Source organism: Microplitis mediator, chromosome 11 (genome assembly GCF_029852145.1).
Source record: "Microplitis mediator isolate UGA2020A chromosome 11, iyMicMedi2.1, whole genome shotgun sequence".
NCBI classification, from domain to species: Eukaryota; Metazoa; Arthropoda; class Insecta; order Hymenoptera; family Braconidae; genus Microplitis; species Microplitis mediator.
The window spans coordinates 3,385,185-3,410,551 of NC_079979.1; the positions used below are offsets into that span (position 1 = coordinate 3,385,185).

The 25,367-nt window shown below is 32.4% G+C and overlaps 1 protein-coding gene across 1 annotated transcript; it reads right to left on the reverse strand.

Annotated features, from left to right (window-relative positions):
• Window positions 1-13,832: 13,832 nt before the first annotated feature.
• Window positions 13,833-24,571, reverse strand: LOC130677455 (uncharacterized). Its single transcript, XM_057484224.1, has 8 exons — window positions 24,460-24,571; window positions 22,666-22,791; window positions 22,510-22,567; window positions 15,833-16,011; window positions 14,986-15,146; window positions 14,355-14,498; window positions 14,032-14,163; window positions 13,833-13,955 (listed from the first exon to the last, which is right to left on the reverse strand). The coding sequence occupies exons 1-8, from the start codon at window positions 24,517-24,519 to the stop codon at window positions 13,907-13,909; spliced, it is 909 nt and encodes a 302-aa protein (XP_057340207.1). The 5' UTR covers window positions 24,520-24,571; the 3' UTR covers window positions 13,833-13,906.
• Between the last annotated feature and the right edge of the window lie 796 nt (window positions 24,572-25,367).

A 25,367-nucleotide genomic window follows, 5' to 3' on the forward strand; every position in this document is an offset into this window, starting at 1 on the left:
AGATCTCCGTTACTTCAATCAGATCTACGATCAAAGTAGCTCTCATAGCTGCCAAATCTTTATATTCAGGAGATCTACGAAGATTTGTGAAAATTCAAAAAAGTTGCCGAAGATTTCTAATAACCTGTACAACCGTAATTGAAAAAAATTGTTGATTACTTGTCTGTTTACTTTGATCTTTATAAATTCACTGAGATCACAATAAATCTAAAACCATTGACAGTCTGCTAAAATCAACAGAGACCTTCGGAAATCTATTTTAATTTTTAAATTTACGTAAATCTGCATAGACCTAAATTATTTCTTCCCGGGTTAATCTTATTCGTGATGAGCATGGCCGAGAAATCCAGATTTTAGTGTTAGCGTCAGTGTTTTGCCACCGGATAAAAATTTCCTGGTCCTCAAAATAAACTTACATTCGTGACTTTTTTTGTTGTTACATCATAATATTGGCCGGTTAGCAGAAAAACTGGAGTTTTTTCCCCAACTAGGACACCCATTGATATATCAGCGCCATTGTAATATAGTGGTGGTGGGCGTACTTGAAACTAAAATTTGCATTTTTAATTTTAAATAATGATCTTTGCTTTGGTTTCAAGTAAATAAAGTTATGCAATCAAATACAGATCACTGAGTTTTGATTAGTATTAGTAGACAAAAATACTAAAGATGATTTCATCAATATTTTTTTACGATAGTGAATATTGTGTTGATGGTTTACTTAAAAAGAACATAACAAAAACACAATATTCAAATCTCATAAGTCTATTCGTTTGCATCACTCTATTTATGTTTTCAAATTCGTCCTTACGAAGTCAGCAGACACCAAATACACTGCGCTTATTAAGTTGAGTGCAGCCAACAGCTTCATGGTGAACTTGTTACTTTAACATAAAATTAATTATTTTCAAATATATATGAATCGATCAAATTTAGAAGGGAAATTAATTAATCAAATCGTTAACCCGACTGTTCAAAATTTATTAAAAATGGAGATACAAAGAGTATGAAATTCAACTATCTTATGCCTTAATTTTATGTCCAATTAATACACTTAAAATTTACTTTACTGTGATAAGGTAATAAACATTTTTTTTTTATAGTTTCTTTTATTAGTCTTATAAACTTTATGAGGAAAAAAATTCCATTCGTGATGAATAAATAGTATAATTTATCATCAGGGCAGTATTCTACCTTGAACACTCGAAAAAACGGCTATTATTTATGTTGCGTAAATAGGACTACATTTAAATTCAAATGTAGTTGGACTTCCGGCAGTTAGAGGCAGCACCTACTAGGGCCTAGTGGCTTCAATATCTAAACTTGAGCATGCGCATCGTGAAGCATGCACATTGCTGTTTCCTGCTTCGTTTCGAGACGTCCAACGCCATTATCTTTGGCAACGTAAATCTCAAGCGTTAACATGTGTTATCATAAAATCCTTTAATATTGCGTTCATCTCGAGAAAATAAATAAAAATACGTATTTAAATAAATCATGAAATCATTGAGCTCCAAAATTATATAATTATTTATATAATTCACTAATAAGAACTCAACAAAATTATCAATTCAGAACTCTAGACATTCAAGTGATCAACGACCACGTTTTTGAATAGGTTATTCCGACGGAACTCATTACAGGTGCTTAATAACTCATTAATTAATTAATTCAAGCACTCACATAGTTAAAAGATTCAATTTATTACTTATCCTGATTATTCTTGTGCTTAATTATTTATTTTCAATATCATTCTCGCTCGATAGCCTTTGCAATCATGCTATCACGTATTCACGAACAAATTCAAATCAGTGTTATTTATTATAGACTCATTACGATCAATTAAACTAAGTGATATATTTTCTTGAGACTTAATGTTCTCAAATATTTACGCGTTCGGTGATCATAATAATAATCACTAAGCGTTCAATTATTAACCTCTGATTTCATGTTACTTATGCTCATGACATTCTTACAATCAACTCAGTGTTCACATAGACTCAACATAATTATTTCAATTAATTCTTTGAGCTCAATCATATGATTTCTTCTTAATTTATCACGTATTCAAGAGCTCAAACATTCATCAGTATGAAATAAATTCAATAAACGATTAAATTTTGTAACCAAGTGATATTATGTGCTGTGACGAATAAAAATAATGTCATATTTTTAAATATGTGTATTCTTTGACTATTCCAACCACCAGCCAATTCTGGCATTTATTTATAATATTATTATTCCAACAATTTATGAATTTTTAATAAAGTTATGAACAAAGATATACACGTAGGGCTCAAGAGGCTCAATAAATGGGGCAGTTCACGCTAAATCGGACACCATTCTGCTTTTACAGGAAAATCTCAATGATTTATTTCAATTCCCTTTGTACAGCCGTTTTTGAGATATCGATTTTTGAAAAAAAAAAACGTTCTAATTTTTTTTTCCAAATGCCCGTGAGTGTGCGAAAAATAGGCTTAATGGAAGATATTTTTTTTGTAATTTTTCTTTTTCATGACCCAGTAAACCCATGACCTTAATTTGACGTCATACGTAAGTCATAGAAATGTCACGGCATCTGATGTAAATTGGACGTCAATCTGACGTTCTATTTGACTTTAGTATGATGCAAAAAATTTTGACTTCATGTTGATGCAAAGCATGAGTCTTGTATGACGTCACAGTCATACAAGACTCATACCTTATATTTGACTATGCTTGGCATAAGATCTACATCAAATTGTTACGTGGAAATAAAGTCATTATTGAATATCATATAAATAGTAAAAAATAATGAGTTACACCTGACTCATCCGTAGTTTATATCTTACGTACTTAATGACATAGCCTAACGTCATTGTCACGTCAAATTACGTCAATGTGTTTCCTAGGAACCCTCATTAGAACATAAAATCAAAAAAATTCTCAAAACCGTATTTCTATACAATTTTCAAATTTTTATCATAGAATGTTGATTGCTAAAAGATAATAAAAATTGCTTTGTTGGTTTATTTTTTTTTTCTCCGCCATTTGGTTGTTTTTGGATGTACATTAAAAATTCTAGTTCAGCCAGTTGCTTAAAATCTGATAGAAATTCGGTTTTTGCAAATCGGACCGCAACCAATATCTTCCCGAATTTTTGAGAATTTTTAATTTTCTTAGCGGGAAGTTGAACTATATTTGAAGTTGATTGACTTATGGGGTTTCTCAACCAAACGGAAAAAAATGTTATAAAATCATTGTTTTTTTAACTGTTTCCACTCAAATCATTTATTACACTGATAAAATAAAGTGATAAATATGTATTGGAACTCTGAAACTCAGAAATTACAAAAAATTATATAAAGTTTAAACATTTTAGTTAGTCATTTAACAGTCGAAAATAAAACAACATTTGAAATTAATTTCCCAACAACGCGCAAATTTCCCTCGCAGATTTGAATCATGGTGGAAACACGGTGGGTTTGTTCCATTTTACCACTGTGATCACGCGGTGTATCCACCATGATTACACGGTGGCTTGACCACTGTGTATACACGGTGTTTCCACTGTGATTACGCGGTGGATGCACCGTAAAATCACGGTGGTGAAATAGCACAAAGCCACCGTGGAATCACAGTGGATACACTGTGTATACCCGGTGGTGAAATGAAACAAACCCACCGTGTAACTACGGTGGATTCACGGTGTTTACACTTCCACGGTGTTTCCACCATGATTCAAATCTGCGAGGGTTTAAATAAAAAAAAAAAAATTTATTTCTGTAAAACTACAACTGCTTACGTTTATTTGAGTCATTGACTTATGGGGTTTCACAAATAATTGAAATTGCTGTCACCACGTTAATTTTTTTTTAAACGCTGATTTGATGCATATTTTGATTGATTTCTATGGAGGGACATCCGAAGAACCCAAAAATGCAAAAAACCCAATTTCGTAAAAAAACATGACTCATGGGGTTTCTCAAATAAACGATTCAACTATCGTGATGATACCTTCGGCAATACTAATGGAGCGTCTTACAGTGAATTAACCCCTGTTTTATCAGGATCGATACGATACAGAAACTTTTTCTATGCTGACCATGGTAATCATAACGCTAGATTCGTTCTTAAAGTATGTTTTGTCTTGGTCAAAGTGTTTTTAACTTCCCGCTGAGAAAATCGATGATTTTCAAAATTTCGGGAAGTTATTGTTTTCACCCTGATTTGCGAAAATCGAAATTGCATCAGATGTCGACGGTCTAAGGTCCCAGAAAGCTATTTTGACTATTTTTAGAATGATGTCCGAGTGTCTGTATGTATCTATGTATGTGTGTGTGTGTGTGTGTGTGTGTGTGTGTGTGTGTGTGTGTGTGTGTGTGTGCGTGTGTGTGACTGGTCTTTGACGTTTTAATTGATGAACCGATTGATGGTAAAGGTGGCAATCGAAAGAGCTTTTTGGCCATCAACTTTTCTGAAAATTTTAGATCATTTAATCACGTCGACTCGAAAATATTGGCGAATTACGAATAAAAATTTTTTTTATTTAGTTTTTTATTGATTTTTCAGAAACGAGTTGAACGATCGATTTCAAATTCTAAGCAGTTCTAGAACTTGATAAAATGCGTCGGTTGCTACCTTAACCATCAAAATCAGATAATCCGTTCGAGAGTTATCGTGGGAGAAAGAAATGGTAAGAAACGGTTTTTCGCGAATATCTTTGAAACAAGTAAACTAAACAATCCCAAAATCTGATCAGCTCTATAACTCAATCGAACACGTTGATTGCCACCTTAACCATCGCAATTGGTTAATTCGTTCGCGAGATATCGTGGAAGAAGAAATACTCAAAAACGTTTTTTTTTCGAAAACACCGGCATACAAAAGTATTTTCGAGCTCCTCGAGCTCGAAAACACCGGGAAGTTTTAGGGCTGGCCGGCAGGGTCAACCGATAGACGGATTTTAAAAAATTCTATTAACACGAACACTTGCAAAGTTTGAATGAAATTGAGAGATAGTAAGCTAGAAAAAGTGAGTTATTATAATTTTCGTATGTTGTATCTACGGGGCATTCAACTTTTTTCATGATCCTCACAACGGTGCTAGATAAGGCAAAATCATCTGCATGCCCTATGATCATTTTCTTATTTGAATCTCCATGTAAACAACACTGTCCCCTAGTCATCAGTAGTAGAATAATCGATGTCTTTATTGCAGCGTTCCCCGAGTCAAAATATTAGACGTAAGTTGAACGTTCTTAACGTTTTAAGCGGAAAGTGAACGTTTTCAACGTTTTGAAAGTAAATTGAACGATTGTTTTGTATTTTAGTTTATAAAAAATTGGTAATTTCATGAGTTATGATTTTAGTTTAATGATAACATTAATATATTTATTTCAATATTGGTAATCACAATTTTCATAACCTTGATATCGTAATTTATGAACAGGTATAAATATATAGTGTTAAAGATAGAAGTATGAATTTGAAAAAAATTTTTTTTCAAAATACATACGAATTTTTTACTTAAGAGCCAGAAAGGTGGACGAAAAAAATTTACGGAATTAACGTGATTATAATCCAGGAGTACAAAATCGATGAAAAAAATTTTTTGGTATGCTTATGTTTTTTTATTGTAAGTCTAAATAGATTTTAGTTACGTTCTCGATTTATGATACTCCAATCTACGTTTTGAATAAGTTGAAAGCTGTCAAATTGAGTTTATAATGTCCAAAACGTTCAATTTACGTTCAAAATGATCAATTTACGTACGAAACGATCAATTTACGTTTAAACCGTTGAAAACGTTCAATTTACGTTTAATATTTCGACTCGGGTCATTGTAAAATATTTTTGTAATTCCAAAGTAGATTTACTATTAGGTAGATATTAAGGTAGAAATTTTTCAAAATTTCGGTTACTTTGAAATTTTCCCTTCATTCCAACTTCAATTCAGATAATAATTGAATTATTTAGCCGACAAAAATGTTTTTGTAGAAAACTAAATATTTCACATGATAAATTCCATAACTTCTGTTATAATTTTATTAAGCATTGCTATTTATAATTAATAGGAAAAATAATATAATTATACTTACAAATGATCGGCAACTGCTGTGATGGTAGGCAAGCGTTTCACTTATACTTCAATTGTGTAAGTGGTTATATACAAGTTCTAACGTCATTTGGTTTCTTACAGCATTTTTTTATCTATCATTGTAAAAGTCCCCGCCAGTTTTTGATCACTATTTTAATTAGTATTTTATATTAAAGTATTTCAACGATAATGAGTTCTATACTTCCTCATTAACGATATGAGTTGATAATTAATTTAATGTGATACCTCATTTGTACGTTTTAATTAGTTATGTTTGAATGAACTCAGAAAGTACTTAAATGAACTTGAAAAGTTATTTTACTTCCCGCTATGAAAATCGACGATTTCCGAAAAATTGGGAAGTTATTGTTTTCACCCCGATTTGCGAAAATCGAAATTTCACCAAATAAGGAAGAAATTTCTCTCATGATATAGTGAAATTTCAATGAAGCTTCTTTGACGATAAATTTGTATTGAAACACGAGATTAAGCTTATTATAACCCTTACTATTTAGAGATAACTTTCATACATGAATAAATGAGAAATATTCAATGTTTGCGATTTTTTGTCAAATACGATTTTTTTTCTCGATGTTTAAATTTTAGCATTCGTATTTATCAATATTTCTGTATATTATGGGTTCGAATAATAGCATGGGAGCCATCCTTACAAATTATGAGAAACATTCCTATAATTTCATGGGTAGCATTCCTTTTATTATTATAGGTAGCACTGCCATAATTATAGGAACTGCTTGAATGATTTATGATAGTAGTATCTATAATGGTACAGGAAGAAATTTCATAAAATTATAGGAACCTTTCCCATGATTTTCTTTCCATGCAGCTAAATTTTCCGTGAGTATTCAGTTTTTCGTTTTTAATTAGTTACAATTGAACAAAAAAGATTCTGCTATGATTATCAATAGGGTCATTGTGATAAAAAATACATAGTGTAAAAATAAAACAAAGATTAAGCTGATAAGTCACGTTTTTCGAAAGTTATCGTGCCTAGACGAGTCCGAACACCACAATTGACGCACTTGGGGCCTCGGGCTAAATCCATTTTTTTTAATTAATTTCATTAATCATTATGAATCAACAAAATATCACATTAAAATATATTCTTTAATAAATTTCCTTAAGAATGGTATACAATTTTAAAAAATTTGGTCTACTACAAAGACGGTAGGGATAATTTACAGTCTTTAAAAGGGCCAAGACCCTTTCGCAATTGAGGTGTTCAATTCTTTGCATAATGTCTTTTTAAAATCTCTACTAATGTTTATCTCCATAATTTTTAATTCTTAGACTCAAATAGACAGTGATACAGCTAACAACTTGAGCTCAAGGAGCTCGAAAACAGCGGAAAGTTTCGGAGCTGGCCCGCAGGGTCGTGGAAGTAATAAGTGCTGACCGGGTTTCCATAGTGTTTTAGTAATCCAAATAATCGTTATTACTCTACTGTGAAAATCAAATAAATGACCACACTAATGATACAAAACGCACTAATGACACATTATAGTGCGCGAAAAGATAAAAGCATTAGTGTTTCTCATTAGTGCTGATTAAATTTTTTCATAAGAGTGATAGTAAAATTTATCGTTCAATAGAAACTATTGATATATGTTAATAGAAAATTAGATGTTATCAATAAAACTTCAAATTTCAAGTTGACATTCCCCGACATAAAAAAATTAATATTTGAAACAATGAATATGAAATTTATGAGGATGGATGAGGATAATATCATAGATAGCTTATCCTTTTCCATGCTTTTACCATGGTTTTTCTTGCTTTTTCTTGTCGTAAATTTCAAAATTTGACTCCGCCATCCATCTTACGGCATTAAATAAATTAATATTTGAAATAATGAATATGAAATTTATGATGATGAATGAAGATAATATCATGGATATTTTATCCTTTTCCATGCTTTTACCATGCTTTACCAGAGCCCTTGACTTTGACGAGAACAATGTCAACTCGTCGTCGGACGAAGGCTGCGATGAACCTACTAAAGGTGTAGTCACTGACTACCTTTAGATGTACTGCTGAAGTAGAAAGACCGACAAAAACACAGATCCAGCCTTTATATGTTTTTGCATCTCAGCGTCTCCAATTCTTGAGTGATATTGGACCAGCGTAGTCAACTCCAGTGTGTGTTAATGCGGATGATGGAGTGACTCTTGATACTCGTAATTGTCCCATGAGTTGTTGAGCTCTATCGGCAAGATATCGTGCGAATTTTATATATTTAAGTGTAACTAAGAGTACTGGTTGTCTGCCACCAATGATCCAGTGCCTTTGCCGTATGATTGCGAGTATAAATTGAGTACCACCATGGTACGCTTATGAGCATCAGAGATGATAAGCTTGATGAGTGCCGTAGTCCATGGTAAAATGTAAGGATGCTTCCTTTAGTCTGGATTGGAAGAATTTTTCAATCGTCCACCTACTCGAATGATGTCGTCGGTGTCAATAAATGTAACTAGTCGAACAAATGGATGACCATGGTGCGCGTTGGGAGTACATGTTAATCTCGTTTGAAAAATGAACACGTTGAGTTCCCTTGGTATAAAAGTTTAGTGCAGGAGATACTTTGTTAGAAGTGATTGGATTCTTGAGTGACGAGTTTGGTGATTTCTTGACCATGTCACGAAGTCTAAAGTAGATTGTAGCAGCTCGTAATATACGCAATGACGATATTGGCCGTTCCATTATTAGCCAACTTGATTTCGTGGATCAATTCAATAATGAAGCCCATTCAGGCCGTTCTTCCGCTCAAGCTCCTGTATCATCGATTGATGAACACTTAGGCCAAGACGACGAACTCTTGAGTAACCATAGTGAGCCAGTCTATCACAACTGATGATCAAAGAGTTGAGTAGCCGTCAACTCTCGTGTTGTGCAGTCTGCCGGATTTTGTGTACCCGGAATAAAACTCCAGAGGCCGCCTGAGACTAGATCTTGAATTTGTGACACCCTGTTCCAGACAAACTTCTTCCAGCTTGATGGATGAGACTCGATCCACATGAGTGTGATTGGTGAGTCCGTCCACAAGTATGTTGGTGATTGAGTGAGATTTAGAGTGTTCTGGCAGTGTTTGATGAGTTATCTAATATGTGAGCTTTGGTGAATTCAAATCTTGGTATTGTTAATTCTTTTAATGGAGCTACGTTGATTTTTAAGCAGAGCAGCGTCACTCTGACTCCATGAACTGGTGTGTGAACTTCAATGAACACGGCAGCTGCCATTGCCAGTTGCAAGGCATTCGAGAATACATGTACCTCAGTGGTTGAGCACGTAGACGAGTAGATCTATCTTGGAATTTCAAGTTCAAATATAAGCTTGAGTTCATTCTTGAAGTTTCTCCATTTGCGCTGACGGTTGGCTGCTAACGGAATGTCCCAGCTGAGCTTTCCGAGCCAAAGCTCCTGCACAAGTACATTGGCTCAAACGATGAGTGATGCAAGGAATCCAAAAAGATCGAATATTTAAGCAATCTCTGATACGATGATTCTTTCGGTAAATTGTTGAGTAGATAATGGTAGTGAGTAATAGTGAGTATGTTAAATAGAACTGATCTGATTGTGAGGTTGCGTAACAATTGACCCGACGGCATGATACCTGCGACAAAATACCCGCGACAAAATAACCGTGGATCAAAATACCCGACGACACAATACCCGCTGGCAAAATAGTAGCAACAAAATACTCACAAGCCGAAATATCTATAAATAAGATACTAAAAGATGTGAAATATCTTAAAAAATCGAAAATATAATTAAATAATTGTGTGAAGTTAACGATATGTGATCAAATTTAGAAAAATAATGTAGAGACTTGCAATGGTATTGTGTCATTTTTCCACGGGTTTCGTGTGTGTATGTGTGTGTGTAATTACTGAAATATATTGAAGCATATCAGAGCTTATAAATTAATATCACTTATTTTACAATGATACCACACTTAAACTAGTAATAACAACACCAGAGTTAACAGCAGTAAAAAAAAAGACAAGAGAGATATCTTTTATTAAACAACAGATGTATACGGCTATGCTGTCAAATTAAGACTAACTGACTCTAGTCATGATTCTATGGAACAAGAGAAGAAGGCGTTTGTTTTCTAGTTATTAAAATATTTTAGAAGATCAGTTTCACATTCGTTACAATATTAATGTAAATACAAGAATATGTAAATTCATCGCTTGCAATAATATTGTGCCCTTCTATCGCAGATCCTTTTTTTTCAATTATTTTACCATTAAGTCATTTTTTTTAGAAATATTTTTTTACGGAAATATTTTGTTAAAAATATATCGTCATGAGTATATTTTGTCTAGCTATATTAACGCGTGTTACCTCTCAACAGGACTACAGGTGATCTAATTTATAAGTATATTATCAAGTAAAACATGTATTATTTGCGGGTATTCGGTCGTAGGTATTCTATCGCAGGCGTTTTAGTTTGCAGGCGTTCTGTCAGGGGTGTTTTGGTTTATGAGTATTTTGGCAGCGGTTGTTTTGTCGGCGTGTATCCTGTCGTGGGTATTTTGGCATCAGGTCAATTGTCGTGTTACCTCAGATGATTAAATTGTTGTAGTTTATGATTATTGCTTGCCCATTTAGCAAGAGGGAATCTGCACGCCTTGTCGATTGCTTCTAGTTGATCGGCAACTTGTTGTAATGAGTTCGACATCAGCTCCACCAAAGATATCATCAACATATCTTCCATGTGTGAATGGAATTATCGCAAGTGGAAATCGATATCCTTCGTCTTTAACCAGTTGAAGTAGAGCACGAACATCCGATCATAGAGCTTGCCGAGTCCTGTAGGTGACCGTGGTGGAATTGTATGGAGTGATTTGGCCTTGTTCTTTGATCCAGAGTATTGGTTAGTCGTTGATTGCGTTTGTCGACCAAAATCTGCCTGAACATCTTCAGGATGTCAGTTATGAAGATGAGCTTATCAGTACGAACTCCTAGGAGCAATTTTGGACCGGTGTGAAGCACATTGTTGAGTGACAGACCTGAGGTATTGGGTTTTAAACCATTGAAAACTACTCGCAGCTTGGTTTTAATTTTGCTCTTCCGTAAGTCTCCATGATGAGGGAGATAGTAGGTGGGTTCATTTGTTGTCAATTGAGTTGATCCTACTATGTGGTTGAGTTCTTTGTATTCCTTTAGAAAATTAGCGTAGAGTGCTTTGAGACGATCGCCATGGTCTAGATAACGTTTGAGACGAATAAGAGAAATGAATGAGCATCTTGAGTGTTAGGTATTTAGAAGAAGCATCTATTTCGTTCTCCCATATCTCCCTGTTGTATAAGTCCAGCTTGGATGTGATCAACTGGGTGGATCAGCAGTAGATTCATGTCTGAGTTTAGTTGCACCATCAATACTTTCAGTACTTGATTGCATCCGCCAGGGTGTTTAGGAGGTAATTGAGTTGCTCAGATCAGCGTGAGGTAAGTGCATGCAGGTGCAGCAGCTTATCCAGTTGAGCACCGATTAGTAGACGAGGGTTGTTGTACCGCTCAGTGAGCTGACGCTCGTCCATGCAGGTAATAATTGGCCGTCACGGTTACGTAACAAATGATCCGAGGACAATTGATCCGCGACAATTAATCCGCGACAATTGATCCTTGCGACGATTGATCCGTTGATAAAATGCGTGTAACATGAAAAATTACGCCTTTTTTTCATTAATTTTGTGTGCGGGTAATATAAAAAATATACTCACACACAAATTAGTAAAAAAAGGGAGTAATTTTTAATGTTACACGCATTTTATCGACGGATCAATCGTCGCAAGGATCAATTGTCGCGGATTAATTGTCGCGGATCAATTGTCCTCGGATCATCGGTCGTGTCACCGGCCGTCACACATTCATACATTGGTTAGGCTAAGTGCGGCTTGTCCTTGAAGACAGTTCTTTAAGTACTGAAGACTATGGACTGGAACAAGTTCTTCAGCGTTAATCACCATGGAGGTGAATGAGTCTCTGAATCCGAGCCAGTTCTCGTATTCCCGGCTAACTTGAAAATTGCGAGTGCTGGTAGGTGAGTTGGAACTCGCGATGAGTGCACAACATTTGAAGCAGCTGCAGGAATTAGTATGTTATTGATCAGTGTGATGAGTTAACCCTTGGCAGCAATGTATGAGCAAATCGTAAACGCCATCCCTAATGTATGATATCGCCAAGAAATCCTTGTTACAATTGATCGCCAACGAGTCATGAGTGTTGCGGCCAGAGCTTTCTAGTCTGAAAAGACTCTGATCCGTAAGTGCTGACTTGTAACCTGTAGCTCGAGTGCAGGAGAAATTGAGTTCGGTGGATATTCTTCTATGAGTATCCAGAATTTTTGTCTTAAAGTTCAAGTCTGTAGGTCTAGGTATATTTAAGCAATTAAAAAAGTAACCGGCAGACAGACAACAATTCAAAAAATAGTAGAATTTAGATCAATTGGTTATAAAATGAATGATCAGCCTCAATTTTTACGAGATATTCAACTGTATAAACAGATCCACAGATTTATAATACTTTATCAAAAAACTCTACGCGGGATTTCAGAACAGAACCAGTTGCAGCACCTGAACTTATACCTGGTTGCCCATAGATATAAAATTTTTACAGAAGAATGAAGATACCCAGATAACATGGGAATCCAGATATCCAAGTTTCTACATATATTTTTAGTATGGAAATCCAAGTGCACACCGTTTCTATTTTGAATCCCTAAATGGGAATCGGGGTATCCGTAGTTTTCCATGTAGATTTCCTATATGGGAATCTGAGTACCTATACTTTTCTATGTGGATTTCTATATAATTCAGTATTTTCTCATGCTGATACCCATGGATCCTTATGTAAATCAAAGTTCCTATATAGATTTCTGTGGATTCCCATATAATCCTACATAGATTTTTTTAACTTCCCGCTAAGAAAATCGACGATTTTCGAAAAATTGGGAAGTTATTGTTTTCACCCCGATTTGCGAAAATCGAAATTTCACCAAATGTCGACGTTTTGGGGTCCTAGGAAGCTATTCTGACTATTTTCAGAATGATGTCCAAGTGTCTGGATGTGTGTGTGTGTGTGTGTGTGTGTGTGTGTGTGTGTGTGTGTGTGTGTGTGTGTGTGTGTGTGTGTGTGTGTGTGTGTGACCGGTCTATAACTTTTTAACTAATGAACCGATTTGGATAGTTAAGGCAGCAATCGAAAGAACTTGTTGGCCATCAACTTTTCTGAAAATTTCAAATTATTTGATCAAGTAGACTCGAAAATATTGGCGAATTACGGAGAAAAAAAATTTTTTTTTAGTTTCCTATTGATTTCTCAGAAACGACTTGAACGAGCGACTTCAAATTCTAATCAGCTCTAGAACTCAATAAAACACGTCGATTGCCGTATCAACAATCGCAATCGGTCAATTCGTTCGTGAGATATCGTGGGAGAAAGAAATGCTAAAAAACGGTTTTTTTTTAAAACAATGGAATACAAAAGTTTTTTCGAGCTCAAAGAGCTCGAAAATGTATGAACAACAATGTTTTTGAGCTTACAGAGCTCGAAAAAAGCGGGAAGTTTTGGTGCTGGCCCGCAGGGTCAACCGATAGACAGATTTTTTCATAGAGTAATAGTATAGATATATTTACGTATTAATAGGTTGATAATTCGAATACTACACTGAATGGCTGCATTAAAAATAAACTTTATTAAATTCAACGTACAATTAAAATTTTTTTTCCGTTACAAAAATTATTCTTAAATTCATGTTGGATTCCTCTTAACTGTTAATTCCGGTGATTAATTTTATATTACTATTTTAAACAACTGGGCTTCTCACTTAAATAATTCATTCTTTTTTTTCTGTAAAGGTTAATAATAATTTTGATGCATTAATTCCAACAATATTTAAATAATATTGAAATGAAAATATACTTACTGTTTGAGTTGCAGGAATTGGAATTTAGAATCAGCAGACCACGGATCTGGCCCGGTTGTATAAGTTTTCCATGAATCGCACATGACGGAGATATTTTCGCAAGCCGAAGACGAATCATATTCGATACCTAATCTATAACCATTTGACAATGTCACTATATTATATTACGTGTCATTCGAAAATCACTTTGCTTTAAGTAACTCAGATAAATATCCATATAAAATATATAAGCCGTCTTTTAAGAAAAACTTTGTAAGAGGTGAGAAACTGTATCACTAAGTCAGATAACCCTACAATGTTATTATAAATTTATATATACTTACGCACGAGCAATCAAACGAACGGCAAACACACTGCCTCCAAAATCGTCCCATTTAGAAATCATTCCTGGAAATGGGACTCTATCATTATAGCCATCAAGAACCTTTAATTGGCCATAAACCTGATATCCATCGTACATTTTATGACTGAAAAAAATCACACATTTTTCTTCTGATTATTTTTCGAAGCAACCAAAATATTGCAATTCTTTTACATGTCTTAAATAACGAGCGTTGAGAATATTCTAGTTCCGGTTGATAATTTCCCAACCTTATACTCTTTTTTATATGTCTCGATTAATTATATAGCAAATTTTGTGTACAGCGAGGATTTGATTATTAAATGGCATCTTAATTGATAAATCTAATTAAATTTCGAGCCGATTTGAGAACGCACGTTACTTCTAAATTGGTATTATTTAAAAATATTTGAAAATGCAACAGTTAATTAAATCGCATTGAATCAAAATCAAAATCTTTGTTATTGTAGCAGATCAGAAAATGAGAATAAATATTTGTATGACGTTAAAAACGTACCAGCTATGGATCTGACTATTTTTATTCTTTTGGTCACCGAAAATCCTGGATCATATGCATGAGTAAGAATAACAAAATATTACGTAAAAAAACTTACGATGTCATCAAATACACCATATCGAATTTAAGATTATCAATCGCAGAACGGTTATCATCTATCCAATATCTTAAATGAGTAAGAGCACTACTGGCATCTAATTTTGGAGTAGAGTCATATGGTGTAGCACTTGGTTGAAGGAATTCAAACGCACCTGGATCCTTATAGAAACAAACACACAAAGAAATAAATGTATTAATAAAATTATAATTATTACTTTTTTTTTATAATTCACGTGAGATAGTCAAGTAGTTTCAGATACACAGTTTTTATTTCGATAAACCTACTCCTAATAGCATTCTTCAGGAAGTCTTACGTAAATATGCATCATCAGTCATGAACAAGTCTGAGGCAAGATACTTTCAAAAGAGATGTCAACTGAATCTGTAGTAATATTTGCTTACGACAAGATATTCGCTTACGATGCATTAGCTTAGACTTGCTACGGAATTGCTTAAAATATTTGGACATGGCTGCTCTCATCGTAATTTCTTGAGCCATCTATTCAGCATTAGTATAATAAACTCAGTAGAGCCCATTGAATGTTCGATATAATTATGCCAAATGGTAATATCATTAATTTGTGGCAGTTGACATTTAAATGAGAACCACCAGGTTCTGACTCGGAGACAAAGAAACTCGATATCTTAAACAATTCTGCATCAACTCTGAATTGACATTGTTATATGGGACGTTTATTGGCTAAGACTTGCTGCAGATAGATTTCCGTAAGTATTGAAGAGGTTAGTAGAGATTGAGGATAAGGAGAAACTTAAGTTGTGTAAGCATCAGTAAAAATTTAACTAAAACGAAGATTATTAATAATAACTAAAATGATTATAATTACCTGCATGATCATAACGCCTGTCATGCAAAGTTTGACTTTTTGAGTCTTCAACTGCTGATAATATGCATCAACTTCGTTCCAATAATTCAATACTGCTTCAAAAATTCCTGATTTACCATATTGTTTATACATGCCATTGTCAACGACTATCAATATTTTTGGGTACAATGTTCCTGAAACTAATAAGCGAATCCCGCATAAGAAAGCTATATATTGTTGAAAATACCTAAAAATATATATAGGGATAAATTTATGACAGCAAAAATATCTATATTTATAAATATATGTTTTTTACATATGGTGAATTATGTACTTTTAATAATATATTATTTTTCATGTAATGTTTTAAATTTTCCTATATATATTATCTCATATAATACTCAATATATTTTTGTCATATATGGATGGTATATATTTAATTTACAAAGTATAATATTGTAACAAATGAGAAAATGATCTTTTTAAATATTTGAATAGCTAGAAAACAAATCCTTTCTTCTCTTATTTTATAGATGCGCGACTAAAGTCAGTCAGTCTTATATTGACAACTAAACAGCATACGTCTTGTATCGATAAACTATATCTTTGATTGCCTTTCTTTTGCTGCTGTTAATTGTGGTGTTGTTACTTCTAATATAAGTGTGTTATTATTGTAGTGTATAAGTGATATTCATGTATAATATACTAGTTATTACAATATAATAAACTTTGTATGTATTTTCATATATTTTCACTCATATAATCAGTGATACATCTTTTTGGTGTAATTCATTATATATGGATGAACTTATATTTTTAAATCTAATATGGTTTGCGGTACATTGATATAATATTTTTCCAATATATTAAAAATTATATTTTTCTCGATATATTGAAAGTTATAGTCTTTATGTACATATAATCTTTGAAAAACTGTCCGATCGCATAGAAATAATACTTACAAGCTAAAATATACCGTTTTTATTATGTAATAAACCTATGACGGAAACTGTGTATAGTATTATATATTTTTCGATATATAGGACCACAAATTGCAAAACAGTGGAGTAACATATACACCGGTGACAAAAATTGAAGGATATCAAAAAATTCCAAATTTTTGAGTGATTTTAAATATGCTGTAACACAATGAAAAATGGTCGTAGAGTAAAAATAAAAAAAGCAAATTGTAGTCTCAAGTTTCTAGTTTTTAGATCTGGACTTCAAATTTTTTTATCATACACGGTTCTAAAGAAATCTTAAGAAAACTGACATATTAGTCGCACAGAGAATGGAAATAGGGTTTTTAGACTGCAAAACATTCTCTATAAGATACAATTAGTGACTTTTCATGAAAACATTTTTTTGAAGCGATAATGTTGATTACAAAACAGGTAAAAATTCGCATATTGAAGTATATTCGGAAATCTTGGTATAACTTTGGATATAACGGATGAACGAAAGATACCACCGGTGTTTTTTTCAACTTCGGGCATCATGACGCGGAGTGCAGGAATCTTCAACTTTCTGCCCTTGTAGTGTAATATACTATTTTTACATTGTACCATATTACATTACAATATTCGTAGATTTTAAAGTATATTTTTTCACATATTAAGTTTTTTTATGCGGGATCCCTAGAGGATCCGAATTACGATAAATACAGTGATTTACCGTAATTTACGGTGCCTAGCAGAATTACCGTAATTTACCGTAGATTACCGTAATTTACGGTAATTCTGCTAGGCACCGTAAATTACGGCAAATTACGGTAAATCACTGTATTTACCGTAATTCGGATCCGCTAGGGATCGTAATAAATATTCAACGAATTCTGTAATAACTAAGTGAGGTGTTATTACTATCATTTCCAAATCTATTAAAAATTCATCGAATTAATCAATATTCATAGCTACTGGCCAAATAATATTATTTACTGATATGAAATAATTACCCTGGATAATATGAGACTATAGGTAAATTAAGTTTCTCGAAAAAGTGAATATCAGGAATGTTGACGCCTGTTCCTGCATTGCTTAGATGAAGATAAATTTTTTTAAGAAACTTAAGAAACGCCTTCAGAATTTTGGCATAGTCATACTTCCACTTCCACATGGTGTTTTCGGCTAAATTTTCATACGTTTCTGTATGTTAATAGTATATTGTAGAACTAGTGCGGTAAGTTGTCATTGCCCACGAACGAAGTGAGTGCGCTCATTTGCTCGAGTGGGTAATCGGCAATACCGCACGAATTGAACATACTTTTTTTTATTATTAATGCGATATGAGTACTACTTTAGTGCTCGCTGTTTTGTTCCTCAAGTAGCTCTTTGCTGATTCAACTGTTACCGCGACATTTTTGTGGGTTATACGATAATCTGCATACGGCAAGTAAATTTGAGTGCGACAAGTTTACTTGTCATGTGTGAGAACTGGAATTTAAAAAAAAATAAAAAAGAATAAATATTAAGTTTGGCAACGACGCAATTATTAACTTCAAGTCATACATAAATTTTTTATTTCAAAAAGTTCGAATTCTGCAAAAGTTTGAAGAACGAAAACAAAACACGCAATCGCAACTTCAAATATACTCTTATCATACATTTTTTAAATTTAATTACTGAGAATTGTAAATAATAATTATGCTTTCATCATTACAATCAGGACCACGGACAATTAAAGCACAATTATGTTTTTAGGGCATTCCACACTAAATCGATCACTTTTGAAACAAACTCCTTCTGATTTCACAGATAATTTTTTTTTATTTTCTATCTCACTAAAGACGTTTCTCATAATTTTTTAAAATTATCTTACCCAATCAAAAAAAAAAAGTTACTAATTTTTGAAAAAAATTTTTCTTTTATTTTCAAAATTCCATTACTTTGGCAAAAATAGACTTATCGGAACGTTTTTTTTTTTTACATTTTGTCTTAAATATTGTCTTATTTTCAGTCTTGGAATGTAAATTACTGTCGGTCTTAAATATCGTCTTATCTGCAGTGGTAATTTTTTTTTACTTGTCTTGAATTTTTGTCTTACTTTTTGTCTTGAATGTTGACTTACATCTTGTCTTGAATTTGTCTTGAATGTTGTCTTACTTTTTGTCTTGAATTCCGTCTTACTTTTTGTCTTGAATTTCGTCTTACTTTTTGTCTTGAATCTTGTCTTGCTTTTTGTCTTGAATTTCGTCTTACTTTTTGTCTTGAATCTTGTCTTGCTTTTTGTCTTGAATTTCGTCTTACTTTTTGTCTTGAATTTCGTCTTACTTTTTGTCTTGAATCTTGTCTTGCTTTTTGTCTTGAATTTCGTCTTACTTTTTGTCTTGAATTCCGTCTTACTTTTAATCTTGAATCTTGTCTTACTTTTTGTCTTGAATTTCGTCTTACTTTTTGTCTTGGATTTCGTTTTACTTTTTGTCTTGAATTTGGTCTTATTTTAAGTTCTGATTTTTATCTTACTTCTGGTCTTGAAATTTGTCTTATTCTCAACCTTGAATTTTGTCTTTGATTTTGACTACTTATAAGTCTTAAATTTGGTCTTATTTCTGGTCGTGAGTTTCATCTTATTCTCAGTCTTGAATTTTGATTTCTTAGAAGGCTTCAATTTTGAAAATAAAAGAAAAATTTTTTTCAAAAATTAGTAACTTTTTTTTTTGATTGGGTAAGATAATTTTAAAAAATTATGAGAAACGCCTTTAGTGAGATAGAAAATAAAAAAAAATTATCTGTGAAATCAGAAGGAGTTTGTTTCAAAAGTGATCGATTTAGTGTGGAATGCCCTAAAAACATAATTGTGCTTTAATTGTCCGTGGTCCTGACTGTAATGATGAAAGCATAATTATTATTTACAATTCTCAGTAATTAAATTTAAAAAATGTATGATAAGAGTATATTTGAGGATGCGATTGCGTGTTTTGTTTTCGTTTTTCAAACTTTTGCAGAATTCGAACTTTTTGAAATAAAAAATTTGTGTATGACTTGAAGTTAATAATTGCGTCGTTGCCAAACTTAATATTTATTCTTTTTTACTTTTTTTTAAATTCCAGTCCTCACATATGATTGGTCAATTAAAATGTTGAATAACTCAAAAACTACTCAAAATTTTCAAAAGTGACAAAGGAACTTCATGCTTAGAATCACCCCCTCTATCTAAATTTTCTCGCTGTGAAAGTAATTCTGGATCACCCTGTATTGAATAATCCCATACGTAAAATTTTACGTTTCTGAATTATCGGAACAAAAACTCGTAAAGGAAACTGAATATTGGGATTTTTACATAAAAAATTCTTGGAGAGAATTATAAATACGTGGACTCGCAGTATGAAATTTACATAAAATAGTACAGAAACCCTTATGGGAACCAATGCAAAAATACCATGTATGTCTTGATAGGAAAATCTGTGCTAGACCCCTACATATATTTCTTCAACATGACAGGTACTCATTGTACCCCATTCGGTTTCGTATGTACAAATTCAGATATGCGCAGTTTCCGTCTCGAAAAAAAATTGTATTGGATTATATTCCCATACAACTCTGCATGGTTTTTTTTTTGGTCTGACAAAGTTTATCGCGAAAAATGAAAAAAAATCTGGGCGTCGGTTGACCCTGCGGGCCAGCCCCAAAGCTTCCCGCTGTTTTCGAGCTCAAGGAGCATGAAACATTACTGTGAATATATTTTCGAGCTCTTCGAGCTTACCTGGGATTATTTTTTATGAGCTTTTCAAGCTCTACACGGAAAGAAAATTATGGCAGCGGTTCCCATAATTTTGTGAAATTTTTTCCTATACCATCATAGGGATTACGACCATAAATTATGGGAGCGGTTACTATAATTATAGGAATGTTTCCCATAATTATAGGAATAGTTCCTATAATTATGGGAATGATACCCATAACACTATAGGAATGGTTCCTATAAATTATAGGAATACTTTCTATAATATTATAGGAACCATTCCCATAATATTATGGGAATGGTTCCCATATTATCATGAAAAAATTATTTTAAAGAAGTGTGGTAATCACTTCTACAATACACAGAAATATTATTAAACATAAAAACAAAAATTCAAACATTGAAAAAAAAAATCGTATTTGGCAAAAAAACATTAAAATTTTTAACAAGAATTTTTTGTTAGCACAAAACATTCAAGAAAATTCAAATTTTGGGAAATTTCTACACTATTGTGCAAAAAATAAATTTGATGATATTATAGGGATGGTTCCCATAACATTATGGGAATAGTTCCCATAATATTATAGGAATAGTTCCTATACCAATATGGGAACCATTCCCATAATAGTATGGGAATGATTCCTATAATAGTATGGGAATGATTCCCATACCATTATGGGAACCATTCCCATAATGATATGGGAACCATTCCCATAATGGTATAGGAACTATTCTCATACTATTATGGGAATGGTTCCCATAATATATGGGAACCATCCCTATAGTAGTATAGGTACTATTCCCATACCATTATGGGAACCATTCCCATAATGCATAGCAAAACTTCCCATAATTTTCTTTCCGTGTACCAAGTTACGCTTTTTGCTAAAGTTTGACAAGTTAACAATCGAAAATTATTAATGAAGAAGCGGTTTTAAAATTTTTATTATCGATTATGTTCTCTGAAATAAATGTGTTGGGGCAGAAATCAATGTTAGTGATCAAAATCAAGATTTGAGTAAGTTTTGACTTAGGTCAGAGCAATAATATCTGAAATATCCGAGAAAAATATTAAAAACTGGGTTTTCTCAATTTTTGGCTGATGATATGATTTGAACTAAAGAACAAATTAAATGACATTATATGATGATCGAAAGAGACTATAAAGAGAAATAGTTGGTATGATTTAAGACACATTGATTACATTATATTTTGATTTATCCGGAAAAAATAACGTTTTATGTTATTTTTTTTAATTTTTCACGCCGATATCTTTTGAACTAATGAACTGATTTTGACGTTTGAGATGGCAATCGGCGCGTTTTTCCGATTTCTAGAGCTGATACAAATTTGGAATCGATCCGTTCTGCCGTTTCAAAGATATTTAGAAAAACCCGTTTTTCACCATTTCTTTCTCCAACGATATCTCTCGAACAAATTGACCGATTGAGATAGTTAAGGCGGCGAAAACTCGATTTTCGAAAATCGGGGTGAAAACAATAACTTCCCGAATTTTTGAAAATTTACAATTTTCTTAGCGGGAAGTTAAAAAAAATTGTTTTACAGTATGGAATGAATGTATCACGTTTGGATGCTAGATAATTTCAATCATAATCATCATATCAACCAATCGTGTCTTTTATTCCGACTATTTATTTCACATGCTGAAAAAAACAGTGGTAGTACTTCTCGTCTTAACAAAGTAACAATTCCCAATTTTACATTTTAATGATTCTCATTCTTTTTTGTAAACTTTTTCTACCAAGGATTCTATTGTATGTCTTTACTATCTTAGAAAGCAAAATTAAAAAATTTTCCGATATAAGAAATATTTCTATCTAGGTGGGAACTATTATTATCGGCAATAGTTAATATCACTATACGAGAAACGATAAGTTAAAACAATAGCATGATAATGATTATCACATACAGGTGGTTACCATTCCCTATTGCAAGATGGTATAAGTTAGAATTTTTTTTCAGTCATAGTAATCACAAAAAATGGTGCAAGAACTTACGTATCTGATTATTGGCAGGATTCTTATAATAACTGATAGAAGTTGAGTCGTTGAACATCTAAAAGAAATTTATATTTATGTTCATACATTAAATTTATTTTCATGTTATTAATATTGATAACAGTTAATATAATGATTTATGATGAATTCACTCACATTTATTTCTTTTCGAACTTTCACATCGTAATACTGACCAGTCACATAAAAAACTGGGGTATTTTTATCAACCAAAATGCCCATTGATCGTTCATTTTTATTGTAATATTTTGGTGGTGGAGTTTTCTATCATAAATAACACAATAATGGTTATTTTATAGTACTTTCAGTCATTTCCTATTATAACTTCTCAAATAAATATTCATAGAGCCAGATCATGCAAAAAAATTATTAAAATGTTCATTGAATATCAGTAAATTATTCGTGAATCATTCAAGGAGCTTTACTTTTAATAGGAACTTTTTCATCGACATAATATTAAGCTATAGACCTAACATCGTAACCCACATGCGAATTCCTGTCAAGTTGCAATGTAAGATCTTATAGAAAACCTGATTAGATCCTGTACGATCTCATAAGAAATTTTCGAGAACCGAAAATATTTTTGGAACCTTCTCGATCAATTATGATAGTTAATGGTACAATTCTTCAGAAAATCTACCCTGAGGAAAAATACAATAGCTAGATTTTTAAGAAATCTAGTACAAAAAATGCTCCAAGTTACACTGGCAGAAAAAAAACACATATTTTTAAGAAATGCTTGATTTTAGGATGTAAGTTACTTAAATAGCGAGAAGCAATTATTTTCTTCAATCAAGTAAAACACTTAATATATTTATGTATTTTATTAACTTGCTTAATACTACAAAAAAATACTTGACTTTGTCGACAAAATATTATTACTTCTTTTTTTAACTTCCCGCTAAGAAAATCGATGGTTTTCGAAAAATTCGGGAAGTTATTATTTTAACCCTGATTTTAAAAAATCGAAATCTTATCAGATGTCGACATTCTGAGGTCCTAAGAAGTTATTCTGACTATTTTCAGAATGATATCTGAGTGACTGTAGGTATGTGTATGTATGTGTGTGTGTGTGTGTGTGTGTGTGTGTTTGTGTGTGTGTGTGTGTAAACTTTATATAACTTTTTTATAAATTAACCGATTTAGATGGTTCTTGTGGCAATCAAAAGAGCTTATTAGCCGTCAACTTGCCTAAAAAATCTAGATCATTCGGTCGAATAGACTGTGAGAAAATTGAAAAATACGAAAAACAATTATTTTTTAGATTTCTATAAATTTCTCAGGAACGACTTCGTGAATCGATTCTGAAATCTAATCTGCTCTATAACAATAATACGTGGGATATGCCGCAATGCTGTTTTAAGTTGGGATTTCCCACTAAGTTCCCACATGAAACCCAATGGGGTAAAATTACATCAATTTTTTTTATTTTAACGTCGGGTTTTCCCAATTAGGTCCCATCCGAACCCCAATTGGGAAATATTGACGGTAATTTTTTTATTTTTACATTGGAATTTTCTACTTAGGCCATACTTAGGACCTAGTTTGGAAATGCTGACCATAAATTATTTTATTTTTGTTTTAGATTTCCTGATTGGGCCTATATAAAAATTTCCCTATTGGGAGTGCCCCAGTGGGACCCAATATTTATTCATAATCTCATTAAAAATTTCCAAATAATAGCCTTTTTTCGAGTGCTCAAAGTAGAATACTGCCTTAAGCAATTCATGGTTCTTGGAATTTACCATTGAAGTAAAGCAATAGTTTTCTCAAAATAAGAACTATCAATTCAATTTCAGAAAAAACTTACACATTCTTAGTATTTGTGGAGACAAGAAAAATACTTGAAATAAATTTTGGTTTCTCTCTGTGTAATGTATTATCTTAACAATTTTTCTGCATGTCTATACTTAATACTTTTATCCAACTCACCGAACAAGCAGATACAAAGAATACTGCATTCATCAAATTCAACGCAATTAACAATTTCATGATGCACTTGTTCACTAAAAATTATTAAATTATATCAATTAATTTTAAAAACCCCTAGAATTATATTAATACTTAAGCACTGTTATAACAATTGTTTTTTATTTCAAAACATGAATTTATTCAGCTACGATTACTCTACCTGCATTTATTCCTATCATAGCACATAAAATACAATTACTCAGTCGAAATATTAATTCTTTATATACGACCAAATATAATATAGCCTCCTTATGATTTATCAATCACGTGGTACAAATGGCCATTAAGTTCATTAATGGGGGATTTTTTTTCCGTTCTGTCTTCGACTAATAACTTTAATTACCAATAATACCAGATGATAAGAACGACATTAACAATAAATGCAAGACAGTCTTGAAAAATATCAAAGAAAGAACTAATTAATATATGTTTTTTTGTGTAGACAAAAATTTTTCGTAGCTACGAGATATGATAACTTACAATAACAAATTTCTGCATTAAAATTAGATACCGAAAAGCAATGGTTAATTACAACGATTTTTTAATGCTAGCAAATTGTTTGTTGCGCCTTAGTCCAGTCGAGATAAAGGTTTTTGTTGAAAAAATTTTCTGGCCGGGTAATATTTTACAGAAGAATTTCAAATGCACTAAAAGAACGATATCCAAAAATTATTATCTCATAAAATGAACTTAAATTTTCGGCGTAAATGTAATGAAAAAGTATATAATGTACAATCAAAAAATTTGATAAAACTTTTCAAAACTTAACGGAAAAAAAAAATGTTAAAATTTACTCGAATTATCAATACTTTTTATTGTTCCAAATATTACTGCGGCGCCCAGGTGTGATTTTGTTGTATATTATAAGA

Coding starts and splice junctions, on each gene's coding strand:
- LOC130677455 (XM_057484224.1), bottom strand. CDS start 24,519: ATGAAATTGTTAATTGCGTTGAATTTGATGAATGCAGTATTCTTTGTA. Junction 22,792..24,459: donor TCTTTGTATCTGCTTGTTCG/GTGAGTTGGATA, acceptor TATTTATGATAG/AAAACTCCACCACCAAAATA. Junction 13,956..14,031: donor CAATTCCTGCAACTCAAACA/GTAAGTATATTT, acceptor TAACCTTTACAG/AAAAAAAAGAATGAATTATT.